Raw genomic sequence first — 13,927 nt, forward strand, 5'->3', positions numbered from 1 at the left:
TCTATCTATCTATCTATCTATCTATCTATCTATCTATCTATCTATCTATCTATCTGTCTATTCACTTTATATCCCTTCTTTCCTCCCATTCCCTCCCCCTGTCCCTCTTCCCCCTATCTCACTCCCCTACTCCTCACAAAAAGGGCACTCCACTTCAATCCACCCTACATCAAGTCGCATCAGGACTGGGTGAAGTTGCCCCTCCAGCGGGAAGTGATCAAAAAGCAGGCAATGGAGTCCATGTCAGAGACAGCCCTCACTCTCCTTACTAGGGGACCCACATGAAGACTGAGCTGCCCACCAGCTACATCTGTGTAGGGGGCCTACATCAAGTATTATCGTACCAGAGGCCCCCAAACAACATGCCAAACAAACGTAGGCTCTGAAAACGAGTCAGAATAGACCTTTCTTGGTTTTGACTTCATTGTCCCAGGCATATATATCACAGTAATAGAAAGCCGAGCAGCACAAGAATATTCCTTAGTGGGAGGGTCTTAGAAACCCATAGGCTAAGGACTCCTTTATGAGAATGGAAATGCTTGTAGGCGCGTTTAGCAACTACGATCCGCTCCTTACTTGTGTCAATGAAGACAGCATCCACGTAGATTTTGGTACAGAATGAGCCCAGAATAAACCCACAGGCTGGTCCAAATACCAACATCGTGAACAGGATTCCTGAAAGAAGAAGAGGAAAGGTTATGTTAAAACACAGAAGCCCTTCAAGGAGCAAAACCACCAAAGGTCAAAGAGATAATGTTACATTGGCCAGATAAGAATCCTGGTTATTACAAATGGCATCCCAAGGAGCTGGTCAAAACACCAGAGAAGGGCACCAGTGTTTCTCATCTTTGAGAACCCCTCCCATGCCAATACTGTGTATCATGCTAGAGTTCCACAGGAGGTTGTTTGTTTTAGACTGTATTTCTGTTTTGAATCATGGGTGTAAGTCTGTGGGGAGGGGGGTTGTAATACATGTGAGTGCTGTTACCTCGGAGGTCAGAACAGCACTGAGTCGCCGGGAGCTAGAGTTAGAAGTGATTGTGAGCCAACTGGTGTTAATGCTGAGAACAAACGTGGCTCCTCTGCAAGAGAAGCAAGCACTGCCAACCACTGAGCCATCGTCTCCCCAGCCCCTCTACGAGAATTTGATGGGCAGCTCTAACAAGGTATTCACAGGCCCCGCCTCTCTAACCTTTAGAGCTTTGTGCCACACCAATCAGAGATACTAAAGTAGTCCAACTCTATCACGGAGTAGCCTTTCCGCCCTCTGAAGGGGAGCGGTGTCGGACAGACGGCTCAGTTGGCAAAGCACCTTCTACGTTAGTGTAAGGACCTTCCTTTGGGTCCTCAGCATTCTCACAGGAGCCAACGGTGGCAGCCAGTCTCTACCCCCAGTACTAGGAAGGTGGAGACATAAAGGTCCCTGGAACTCCTCAGTCACCGACCCTAGCTTATTTGGTTCAGTCAGGCACCCACCGTGACTAAGAAAATAAGGTGTAGAGCAACCAGGGAAGACAGCAGATGTCAACCTCTATCCTCCACACACACACACATTCATGTGCACAGGCACCCGCATATATACATGCACATACACGCTACACACACACACACCACAGATAAATTCTTTTGAGACAGGGTTTCTCTGTGTAGTCCTGACTGTCCTGGAATTCACTCTGTAGTCCAAGCTGTCCTTAAACTCAGAGACACCCCCCCCCCCCTCTGTTTCCCAACTGCTGGGATTAAAGGCATTCGCTGCCACCCCCCCCCCCCCCCCCCCCCGGCACAAAAAGGATTTTGAAAAGATTTTTACAATTCTGCTTTTATAGTCATTTCAGCTATAAACACTTCTCCCCAACCCTCTCTCTTCTGGCTACGATTCCCGGCACTGATGCAAAGCTCAAGAATTCTTGGGATGTGAGAAAAATCTAATCCATAAATTATTTTCAAATGCAGTGAAATATTTACAGTCTCTAAATATAATAAAGATCAAAACCCACACAAGGGTATACTTGGGAAGAAATGACTAGACGTCGGATAATTTCATCTGTGGCACCTCCCCATTTCGGGATAACTGCCTACTGTCACTGGGATTATGGCTGTTTAGGACTCAAGCCTGTCTGTGACGCCTGAGACGGTGGCAGGCCTTGGCTCTGCATTTCCTTACCTGGCAAGTATCGTACGGAGGCTCTACACGAAACTTTTGGATCGCTCTTGGAAAAGCACCGAGCCTAAAGCACAACTCACAGGCTGTAACTGCTTAATACGTTCAGTCTTCAGAGACATTTTCTGAGCGCTGATAAGAAATGATCCCCCAGCGCCTGTGGATAAAGTGAAGCAGCAATCCCTCGCGACAAAGGCAGCCGCTCGGTGTGGACGGCTGGTAAGGTATGCCGGAATAGATGGTCGGGAACAGTGGGTCTCCGTGGGAGTCGGTGTCCTACTGGAACCTGAGCTCACAGGAGGACTGGCTCCTCAGGAGGCTCACCGGGGGCGTGCCTTATACAGGTTCATTTTATTCCCCAACCTTTCCTATTGGTCACTCCACTTCCTGCTCACCACGAAGCCAGCAGTTCTATCCCGCCATGCCCTTCTGCCAGGGCATTCTACCTCACGGCAGGTCTAAAATCAATGGAACCCAAGTGACCGTGGACTGAGACCTCTGACCACACGAGCTCAAATAAGTCCTTTGTCTTCTAAGGTGCTTCTCCAGGTGTTCTGTCACAGCAACGTGACCTGCGTAACACACTCACAAGCTCCTACAAGCCAAGCATGGCCCTCAGGCTTGGGGACTCAGCACCGGACTTCAAACAGTTAAGAATCCTGGTCTTCACATTGCTCACTGACTTATGGAGAGGCTGAAAAGAAAACTTCTGACGCTACAGGCCCAAGTTCAGATGTTTCTGTGTGTCTGGCAAAGGAAACCAGGTCTTTACAAACAGGAGCCCAGAGCCCCAAAGCAATCACTTGATTTTGCCCTGTGACGGTTAGACAGACACAATGAAAAAAACCATGTTTTGTATCACAAGAATAGACTGCTAGAAAGAAATTAATCTGTTTTGAAATACTCTAAGGACAGCCTCGGACCCCAAATCTCCCAGCTATTCTTATTCAAGGGGGGAAAACGTGTTAACTTTCCAAAGGAACAACATCCACACGGCAAGCATGTCAGGCCGCTTTTGTCACGGGACAGACAGATTATGAGAGCTGAACAAAGACTAGAGCACGCACTAATGTCTGTACGTGGTGTAAGTATGTGTGCGTGTGTGGTGGTGTGTTTGTGGTATGTGTGCATGTGTTGTGTGGGTGGCAGGTGTGAGTGTGTGGTGTGTATGTGTCTGTGGTGTCTGTCTGTGTAGGAATGATTCGCTACTGCTCTACCACTGTGGCACTTCCCCAGCCCTTCTGGGGACCAGGTGGCTCCTCCTCAGAGAGGTGTCCCGGTAAGCCAACAGCATGCTGGTTTTGAAGCGTTTTCCATGGGCAGCCCAACAGTGTGATGTGGGAAGGGCCCTCTCGCATCAGGAGGCACTGATCTCAGATGGAAAAGCCTTGGAGCAAGGCCCTGGGTCCTGAAGGACAGTCGAGGGTCTGAGGCGCACAAGGATCTCACAGAGTTACCTGTGAATTTGTTTCCCCAGCTCTCCTTATTGTCAAGCTGTGTGTGGAAGAGGCCCTAGTATCGGGAATGAATTTATTGCTGGTCTTTTACAGTTGTGGCTCAAGAGTGCACTCTGCTGTCCGCCTGGCTTCTGTACACCATGGGAAGGGCATATAGCGGAAGAGCCGGAGAAAGGAAGCCAGGAAACCAGGAAGCCAGAGTTGTTGTCTTTCTACCCCATAGAACCCAAGCTACCTTACAGCCCCCGTCCCTGTAATCTCTTCAGTCTATTGTGGATTGATGTGTTCTTGAACATAACTTCCTTTGTCTGCTGCAGGTCGCTAAAACGCATCACAAGGGGCCAGAAGCCACGGTTCTCCAGTCCATTAAGGGGCCATACGAGTGAGGGCTGGATAGCCTGGACTGAAAACCCAGATCTACTATTTTCTATCCTCGCCAGTGCTCCCTTAATGCTCTGCTGTTACCTGCCAAAGGGCGGTGGCGCGCTACCCTTGCTTTCTAGTGGCAATACAGTTGCAAGGAGGAAGCGGCGCACCAGGAGGGAACGGAGGATGCTGGAGGTGAGGCTGTGACTTCCTTAAACTCAGCGCCTATCTGCCAAATTGGGGCCTGAGGGCCTTGAGTCACCCCTCCCCAGCACCTCACTGGATACGGTGGAGTAACTCTTAAAAGCAGCTTTGTGTGTGTGTGTGTGTGTGTGTGTGTGTGTGTGTGTGTGTGTTAGTTTACGTGTACATGTCTGCACCTACTGCATGTAAGTGCCTGGGTAGGCTGGGAGAGGCCACCAGGTTACAGGCGTGAGTTACCACCCGTCCTGGATGTTTGGAACCAGACCCAGATCCTCTCCAGGAGCCAGTGCTCTCCACTGCCCAATCCTCTTTCCATATCCATGGTTTCAGGATGGGCTCACGCTACCCCGTCCTATGATTTCCCGACCTTTTCGTTTTTAGTGTAACAGATGTATTTTTCTTTGATTTTTTTTGATATTATAATATAGTTTTATCACTCCCTCTCCTCCCCTTCCCTCCTAGCCCTCCCATGTACCCTTCTTTGATCTTTTTCAAATTCATGTCCTCTTTATTTTTCATTAATTGTTGTTGGTGTATGGGGGCTGGGTGGGGTGAATACCCCTGTCTTTGTCTCTCTGCATGTGTGACTTCCAGTTGGAGTTTTTTTTCTACAGCTTCTAGGAGGGAAAGCACTTGGAGCTATCATTCGGTGGTAAGAAATGAAAGTAGCATGTTAGACTTTTAACTACCATCTGTCAGTCAACAGCATGATCTGGACATGTACCTGGTGGCAGGCCCTGGGCCACAACAGACATCTTGGTCCTTATGAGGTCTGCATTCTAGAAGCTGAAAGGCAACAAACCAACCTGTCTTCCATGTTCTTTTAGTGGCAAAAGCACAAGACAAGAACAGGTAACTGCAGCTAGGGCAAGCAGTTTCACATGCAAATTCTATGTTGCTCTTTTGATAGGCAAAATAAAGCTCCTCCCAAGGCATCCATAACTCCCATCCTCAAGAAAATGTGGAATTAAAGTCACCAATAAGGTAAATTGTGTGTGTGTACTGAGTGCAGGTACTTGTGGAGGCCAAAGGTTAATGCTGTGTGTCTTTCTTGGATGTTCTCCCCTTTACGGAAACGGGTCTCTAATTGGAGCACCCCTGTGTGGAAAAGGCTCCACTCCGGAGGGAATGTTCTTGTTCTTTTAACTTTGTGGCTCAAGAGTGCCCTCTGCTGTCTGCCTGGTTTCTGTACACCACGGGAAGGGCGTTCCCTGGAAGAGCTGGTCTGGCTAGCCACTGTGAGGTAAGGATTCCCTGTCTGTGCTCCTTGAGTACTCCTACCAGATGTGGAGGATATAGAAGATTTAGGGTAGGAGCCACGGTGACAGACCAGAGAGATGGCATCAAGAAAAAGAGCAGACCACTCACACTGGCTTTGAGCAAGACAAAAACATTCATCTTTCAAGAAAGGATTTCGCTCTGTCCATTCTGATTTTAGTGGCCTGCTAATGGACTTGAGATCTCCAGAATTATTAGATAGTGGTGCTTAAAGTCGCTCTCTCTGTGGCCTATTATGGGCATTCAAATCAATTGCTTTGGCAAAACTTTGCCAGTATCTAAAAACAGTCGAGGATAAATCAGCCCTTTGACTTGTGGTTCTTGTCTAAGGAAGTATTCCATAAACAGTGTGCCCATGTATACTGGAAGACACACCCAACAATGCTCCCAACAACACCCCGGGAGACCCCTGATCCAAAAAGGAAATGTCTACTCAGATAACTCGGAGTCTCTAACATTCTGTAATTTTTTTGTAATGTAGCAAAAACCGCAAATCACAGAATGATCACTGCCAGCCAAGTCACAATAACTATGGACAAATCTTAAAGAACACCAGGGGTCTATGTCTATATATCCAGGTCTAGGATTGCAAAATAAAACGAGCGAGCTGTAGCCAGGGAGACAGGCTATGCTGGAGACTGGGAAACTACCTCCTACAGAAGTTAGAACTGAAGCCACCAGGGGGGACAGAAAGTGAAATATTATTGCCATCATTACATTTTTGTGTGCCTGAGAGAGAGAGAGAGAGAGAGAGAGAGAGAGAGAGAGAGAGAGAGAATACCATAGCCCTTTCTCCATTTCTCATTGGAGGAGGATCTGAGGCTAGAGCAATAACAGAGGAGGAAAGCTCACCAGTGTATTCCAGAACACTGACCCTGGCTGGGTGGTCAGGGTCTGATACACCAGCTGTGCTGCCTTTGGAAAGCTCTGGCCTCCACACGCTCATCTTAGAGTGGCTGTACTAAAAAGCCCCTGCCTTGTAGGGCTGCTTTTGCGGTTTAAGTGATTAATGAACATCAAAGGCCTTTCACAGCTTGTGTAAAGAGCTTGATACGTTTTTTCTCGTGATTGTCAAGAACGCACACGTCAGCATCTCTATCATCCGGAGAGAAACACTGATGTGCATTTAGCTAAGCCCTGCCAGGCTGTTCCTGTGTGGAAGGTTCATTTTTAAATGAGTAATTAGAGAAGACTGACACAGATTTCCTAATGACTGAAATCCCAAGAACAAATGAGGAAAAATTTAAAAAGACTTTCTTTCTTTTTTAAAAAACTGTGTGTGTGTGAGTGTGTGTGTGTGTATGAGAGAAAGAGAGAGAGAGCAAGTGAGCAGGACAGCATTTGTATATATGATGTGTACATGTGTTTGAATGTGTGAGTGCAGACACGCAACTGGATATAAACAGCCTTGGATTTCATCTCACTGTCCACCTTGTTTGCCACAGTGTCTCTTAGCCCTCCCTCACTACGGACGCCCGTAGAACAGGCTGCCAGTTTTTGGGGGAATCTCTCCTCTCCTCTTACAACCACTGGAATCTGGCTTTACAGGGGTTCTAAACTCAGCAGGAGCTCACACTTGGGAGGCAAACACTTTTCCCTCTGAGTCACCTCTCCAGTCCCTGAAGACTGTATCTGAAGAGCAGAATTTCAGAGAGCGCACCAACGTCGAGGTGCCAATCGAAGGGAAATCAAGCAGCAGGCGCTCTTGGCTGTCCTTGAGAAAGTGGGGGAGGATCTAATACCCAGCCTCAGGAGGGCATCAGAAGACAGAGGTCTCCTGTGACAGCTTTGACTTCTTCACCGCGCAGAGACATCACAGGGTGGGGAAAGGCAGAGCTGAGCATTCTGCACATGACAAAAACCTGGATCTTTGAAGGCAAGTGGTTTTCTCGGGAGAGATGCAGAGACTGCTCTCAGAAAGTGTAGCATCCTCTGGGCTAGCACATCCTGGAGACTGCTTCTGCCCCTTTGGGAGGAAAGTGGTCCAACTCATGACAAGTTTCTGTAGCTGTAAAAGTAATGGGCTCTGAAAGCAGAGCCATGCTTACCCTGCCACTCCATCTGCTAAAAGGCGTGGTCCAGGAACAATTCTGAGAAGCATGGCTAAGGATTATGATGAGAAACTCGGAGAGGTGAGTTAGCAGCTCTCAGGACACCCGAAGTCTACAAGGTGGGGGAAGATACGGCCTTGAGACCTAGGAAATGGCTCTACAAAATGCTAACATGGCAACATAGAAAGAGCGCTGTCGAGTCAGTCAGAACCAGCCCCTCTGGCTCATGCCTCAATTCTAGATGACCAGTGATACCCCGATGACTATTAGACACAAGTGGGTGTCCACAACATGATGGGTGCCACCTAGAACTGCATCAGGATTGAAGAGTTTGGGGAGAATGGCCTGGATGGCTGCCCCTGCTGAGTGTGTTTCCGTAGCTGGGCTGCCTTCCTATTAACCCTGCCAGGTCCCCTTTGGTGGGACAAGGAAACTCAGGCAGGCTGCGACTCCTCCCACTAGAGGGCAGCACCAGACTGGAAAAGAAGGCGCTCCCATCTTGTCAAACCTCTTCAGGCTCTACTTGCCAGCAGTAAGTGAAGCCCTGTAGTCAGAACGGTTGCTCTCCTCATCTCACACTGGCCTTCCTTGCCCTGAATGTATACAAATATAGTCCCTCAGGTTGAAAATTCTCCCCTCTTAGGGCGCCTTCCGCATGCAATGCGCATGAATAAAACATGATCCATAAACAGCAGGAAGCCTGCAAGACACACAATAGGTATTTATCTATTGCTCACTGCCCACATCCTGACAGCATTTTAACCGAGGTGCTCGAGTGTGAGGAGGAGGAGGAGGGAAAGGAGGCAAGGAGGGGTGGCAGCCATTTATCGAGCCAGACAGTGCACAATTTATGTAATAGAATTATCCCTGTTTGCAAAGTTTATAAAGACAACACAGCACAGGCCACATGGTACATGACACAGGCAGGGCTCATGCGTCCCTTTCCATGGTCTCATACCTCTTACGTCAGACTTATCACTAAACTTAAATACTGATGAAGGCAGACTAGGATACTGCCTGGGCACTTCTCTCCCCAGCCCAGTCGTACAGCTACTTTTCTTGTCCATGTGACCAGATAACCTGACAAAGGAAAGATTCCTTTCGGCTCATGGTTTGAGGGTACGGTGTGCCTGGCAGGACAGCACAGTGGTGGGAGTTGGTGGCTGTGGCTTCAAGAGCTCTGGGCTACCTGCTCAGGTCTGAATGGATAGAAAGAGAGAGCGTGTCTCCAGCACCACATCAGATACATGCTCATTTTTCGTGTGAGGAAAATGAGCCACAGCAAGATCCAACTCAAGACTGGTATGCCATGGGCAGTAAGTAGAAATAAGAAGGAAGAGGATGTAAGGAAAGTGAGGAAAATGAAGAAGAGGGCAGTACATGATACAGACGGGCAAAGGCAGAGAGGCAGGAGCCTAGGATGTCATGTGGATGATGGGAGGAAGCCCTAGCCAGCAGTCTGTGGTATAGCTTGGCGGGGCAGGCTGAGGTTAGCAGTCAGGCCACAGAAGGACTGGTGTGTGGAACAAAGGTGGTTCCCGGCCTCACACACGTGTACCGCAAGATTTAACCTCGTGAACAATAAACCTACAGACAGCACACACGTGCATTGAAAAGGAAGGCTAGCTGAGGTACAGAGGGTAGCAGTCTGAGAGCCTTTGCTGGGCTCCAGGTGACTGGACTGCAGGAAATCCTGTATCTCACGTCCCCTCTGTCCCCAGGTGGCATTGCATGCTGAACTCCCAGGGTCAGCAGCAGTGAGGACTTAGAAGGCCAGGTGGGTTGTTGGATGTCACTGGGCATGAGAATGCTAAATACCCCAAGATCTGGTTACAGTCCAGAGGGGTACATTCTCACACACACTGAATGATGTTGTGTAAACTTTGCTCCCCGATATTCTCTGATTGGTTAAAAAAAAAAAAGTCACTGACAGCCAATTACTGGACACAATAGAGGTAGGCAGAGCATCAGTTACCTTGGCTGGGAGATTGCAGGGAGGGACCACAAGGCCAGGAAGAGAAGTAGAAGGTGAGAGACAGAAGGAAAAAGGAGAAAGAGGACGTGGCCTCATAGAGCAGGTCCAGCCCAGACAGGACGACTAATTGACAAGTAATTTGGGGAGTGCGGCTGGGACGTAGCCGGACTAGCTTAGAAAACTAGCTGGAATCATACTTGCTCACTTGTTGTGCTGAGGCTGTTTAAATAAAGCAGTAGCTCTCTGTCTCAAATTATTGTGGAGTAGCCAGGTCAAAGGACAGCCCCCCCTGGAGTTTAATAAATATTCAACAACAATGACCTGAGACTGTCTTCACCGTGGGGAATGGAGCCCACTGTCATCTCAGTCTAACCCCAATGAGGCAGCAGTTACTACAACACTAAAATCTCTCCTCACTCAATGCTTCCTGGGTGCCAAGGCTTGGGATACTGTTAAATACCTACAACAACACTGAGACGAAGAAGGTGACATGGGAAATTTAGAGTACCAGCCTGCAGGCACCTGACAGGATAGAAGCCTCTCCTACTTGTCACTCCCAAGGAAGAAAAACAACAACAGGACGGCTGTGACCCACAGAAATCCTTCTAGTAAGTTCTAAAGGAACCAGTCTCTTTGTAGGGCTCTGAAAATGAGGATTTGACCACGGCCCAACTGTTGCTGAGAACCTGTGCTGAGGGAGACAGAACTGAGCTTGAGTTTGATGGAACTCCACTCAGGACAGGCTTCTCAATCACAGAGTGGAGGTCGTAGTCCCCACGTCCACCTATCCATCCACCCCTCAAGCCTCCTGTGGAAATGGTGGTAAAGAGCCAGCACCTGAGGTTGTCACTAGAGGGAGCTAGAAACCTTCACATGCCAAAGAAAGTCCCCTCCCTGATGTGCTTTCCAAGGCAAGGCTGGAGGGTTTACAGATTCCTCTGAAGGTGGCTCACAGCCTAGAGGTCACCAAATGAGGGGAGAGCTGTGGTCATTAGTGAGTGTCTTCATCAAAACACCTAAGAAGTGAAGAGAGGTCTTTACCCGAACAGGCCTTGCAGGCTGCACTTGCCTAGATTGACCTTTGGAAAACTTGGCAACTCAAACTCTCCTCTTTTAAAACCTTAAGGATTTTGATATTTCATTACGAACATTCAGAATGATGTAGTGCAGCTATGAATTCTGGGTGGACTAGCCTCTAAAAGTAGGCCAGAGATAGCAAGCCGGGGCAGGGGCAGGGGTAGGGAGAGGGGCCAACTGAATCCTTCTGCTGAGTACGCGATGCAGGGTGGGAATGCCCCAACTCTGTCCTGAGGCAGGAATCCCTCTGAACTACATCCTGCATCCAGAAGCATTGATAAGGAACAAGGGCTGAGCTGCAGCTGCAGAGACCCCTCCTGGCTGGGAGGCAGGGCTGGAGTCTCCAGGCCCCAAACAGAAGAAGCAGACTGCAGAGGTGACAGCCAGGGGAGCCAACTGTGGGGAGCAGCTGTGATCTCGAGCCTCCCCAGCCACGCCTCCGGCAGTGCCAAGACGCCAAGCATTTTGTTTGAAGAATTGTGGCAAGAGAGTAAGGGTGTGTGTGTGAAATGCTAATTTCACCCTGATTTATCATCAAGAAGGACAAGGCTGTTTGCTGACATGACAGACTGGTGATTTTTGAAGCCTGGCGAAATCCGAGGATGGATTATTAAACCCTGGATTTATGTGTTGTGTGAGCAGGGAGCTGTTGCCATCAGGTGTGGACAGGGTTCAGCCGGACAAAGTCAAGCCACACCAGCTTCATTTCCTCTGTGGTTTTTTGATAGGGTCAGAGGCTGATTAGAGTGGGGAAAGCCATAAACACACTGTGTGGGGAGGCAAGTACAGACTGGACAAACTGCTTGCTCAGTGCTTAAGAAAGGGAAAAAATTGCATAGGGCCAGAATGAGAGCTAGCTGAAGCACATTGAGCAAGCAGAGCAGGCGGTGATGGCGGGGTGGGGGGGTGGGGAGTGTGCCTGGCCAAGGGGTACAGGGGTCTGTGATGTACCCACCAGCTTTTTCCTAGCCTGCTTTATCTATGCATGCAATGAAACACATCTATCCAACGCGGTCATTTGAAAGAGGCAAGGACAATAAACTAAAGACAGAACATGGATCCAGGATGAATAAAACAGGCTAAATCTGTGGACAGGAGAGGTGTAATGTACCCACCATTCACATGCAGGCGCGTGAGGACAGGCTGATCAAAGGCATGGTGCACTCGATCTTCCAGGTAGGAGGAGTTTCACTTGACAACAATCTTAGAATACAGCCCTATCAGGGAAGCAGTTATCCTAAACTCCAGTGTAACTTATATGCATTGACAGAGCCAGAGGACAAGGAATGGGCCCCTTGATCTCACACAGTCATTCAAATGACATTGAGATAGGGCTACTGCCATAGTGCCTTATCCCCTGGACAGGTACTTAGAGAGGGAGGGATCTCAGGCAAGCACTGAGCAAAGAGACAGATACAGAAGGTTCAGCCTTCAAAAGAATGCGCAGGAGGCAAGAACTCATCCTCTGGGCTTCTCTGCATAATCCAAAGGTAGATCCTTGATCTGGTTATGACAAGGCAAATGACCAGACACTTCAGATACAGGGGAGCAGAGCATCCTGATGGCCTCCCTACCAGGCATGTTCCAGGGAGCCCATAGGCCTGGGTAGCTGACTAAAAGAGAGAGAAGATTACTGCTAATTAGGTGGCTTTCGAGATCCTGAGATCTTCATCTGGGCATACTGGCAGCCATCTCTTAGCTTCTCGTGGGTCCGGATCTGTACGATGCAGAATCCTCGTCAACTTCTCCATAATTCTCCATAGGGAGGATGCTATGTGAAGCATCCTCCCAAAGGGTCCGAAATGGCTGCACACAGCACTGTATGAGTGCGGGGTACAGGAACCTACTGGAAGTCAACACCTGGCTGCCACCCCATCTACTGATTTCTCAAGAGGCCCACACTTCACCAGTAGCAGCCACTGGATTTCACTGCATCTTCAGTCTCCAAAACCACATTTCTGGAAAACTCTTCTATGAAGACATTTTTTTTTTTTTTTCTCTAGGAATTTGAGACATGGCACTCCAGTTCAGACTGAGAGTGAGGAAGAGAAGTTGCTGAACAGAAAATGCCGTGGGAAAGGCAACGGGACAGGCAGCAGGACGGGGCAGCTGGCATGACAGGTCAAATGGCAGGCCTTTGGACCACACCATGTCCACCCTGACTGTGGGCAGGGATCTCCAGGGCCCACCTGAGAACAGAAATGGAGTGAGCATTTCCATGCGAGCCTTTTTATGTTAGAAAAACACTCTGACTTGGCCTGGAGATAGGAAGGGAGGAGCTAGTTGTGCAAAACACTGGTTCTGCTCTGTGACTCAGTCTGTGGACATCTGAAACTCACATCTGAAACTCTGGGCAGGCAACAACTGTAGCGTATTATTATTTTTTAATTCTAGAAAAAAGAATGGCTAGAAAGTTTTGGTGTTCGACAGGTTGCCTATGACAAAATTCTTAAAGTCTAGAGCAGTGGTTCTCAGCTGGGGCAGTTTTGTCCCCAGCGGGCATTCAGTTAAGCCTGGAGCGAAAAGCGATGATCATGACCTAGGATTGTTGACTTCATTTCAACCTCACACAAACACAGCGGTACATACAATATTTTATTTCTCTTAGACACAGATGCCATACTGTCTTGCCCAAGCTAACTGTCACCTGCTTTAGCCCATGTCCTAGCCTATGACTTTCACTCAAAGACTCCCCAAACCTTTCAGTTAAAGCTTTAGTTTCAGGGCTCTTTAAAGCCGGGGTTCCCATGGAGATGGTGGGGAGAAGAAGCTGAATGGATAGATACAACTGAAGGATACTACTGAAGAAGCTGACATAACTTGGGGTCCCCATAGCTTTTTGTTTTGTTTTGTATGCTAGGTAGATTTCTACATAAAATTCTTAAGAGGGATGAATAGTTGGTATCTTACCCCTAATATGACAAGATCCTACAACCTGTGAAAATGATCTTATTTTGAAAAAAAAAAAAAGTGTCTTTTCAGATATAATCATGTTAAGAATCTGGGGGTCAGATGATCATGAGTTAACCCTTTCAGCCCCCAAATGCAAGCATCTTTGATATAGAAATGAAGAAGAGACAGGAGGAGGAAAAGATGCCATGTGAAAGCATCCTCAAATCAAGAATGCCTGAACCTATCTAAATCCAAAAAGTATAGAAGGTTCTCCCTCGGAGCTTTTGGAGGGAATGTGCTTGCTGACATGACTTTGAGTTTCTTCTGGTCTTGAGACACATGAGAGAATGACTGTCTGTTGTTCCAACTTACTAACTAGGCTATGGTAACTTGTGACATGGTCAATCTGTCTCTATATCATCTATCTATCTATCTATCTATCTATCTATCTATCTATCTATCTATC

At 48.2% G+C, this 13,927-nt stretch overlaps 1 protein-coding gene across 3 annotated transcripts in view; it reads right to left on the minus strand.

Moving 5' to 3' along the window:
- Positions 1-13,927, minus strand: part of Slco3a1 (solute carrier organic anion transporter family member 3A1) — a 279,274-nt gene that overhangs the window by 75,098 nt on the left and 190,249 nt on the right. For all 3 annotated transcript variants that reach the window (XM_055623272.1, XM_055623273.1, XM_055623271.1), the window contains exon 3: positions 577-675. In XM_055623272.1, coding sequence (XP_055479247.1) covers positions 577-675 — 99 coding nt within the window. The remainder of the gene's footprint in view (positions 1-576; positions 676-13,927) is intronic.

The sequence above is a fragment of the Psammomys obesus genome, unplaced genomic scaffold (assembly GCF_907164565.1).
Source record: "Psammomys obesus unplaced genomic scaffold, mPsaObe1.curated_primary_1811, whole genome shotgun sequence".
Taxonomy (NCBI): Eukaryota; Metazoa; Chordata; class Mammalia; order Rodentia; family Muridae; genus Psammomys; species Psammomys obesus.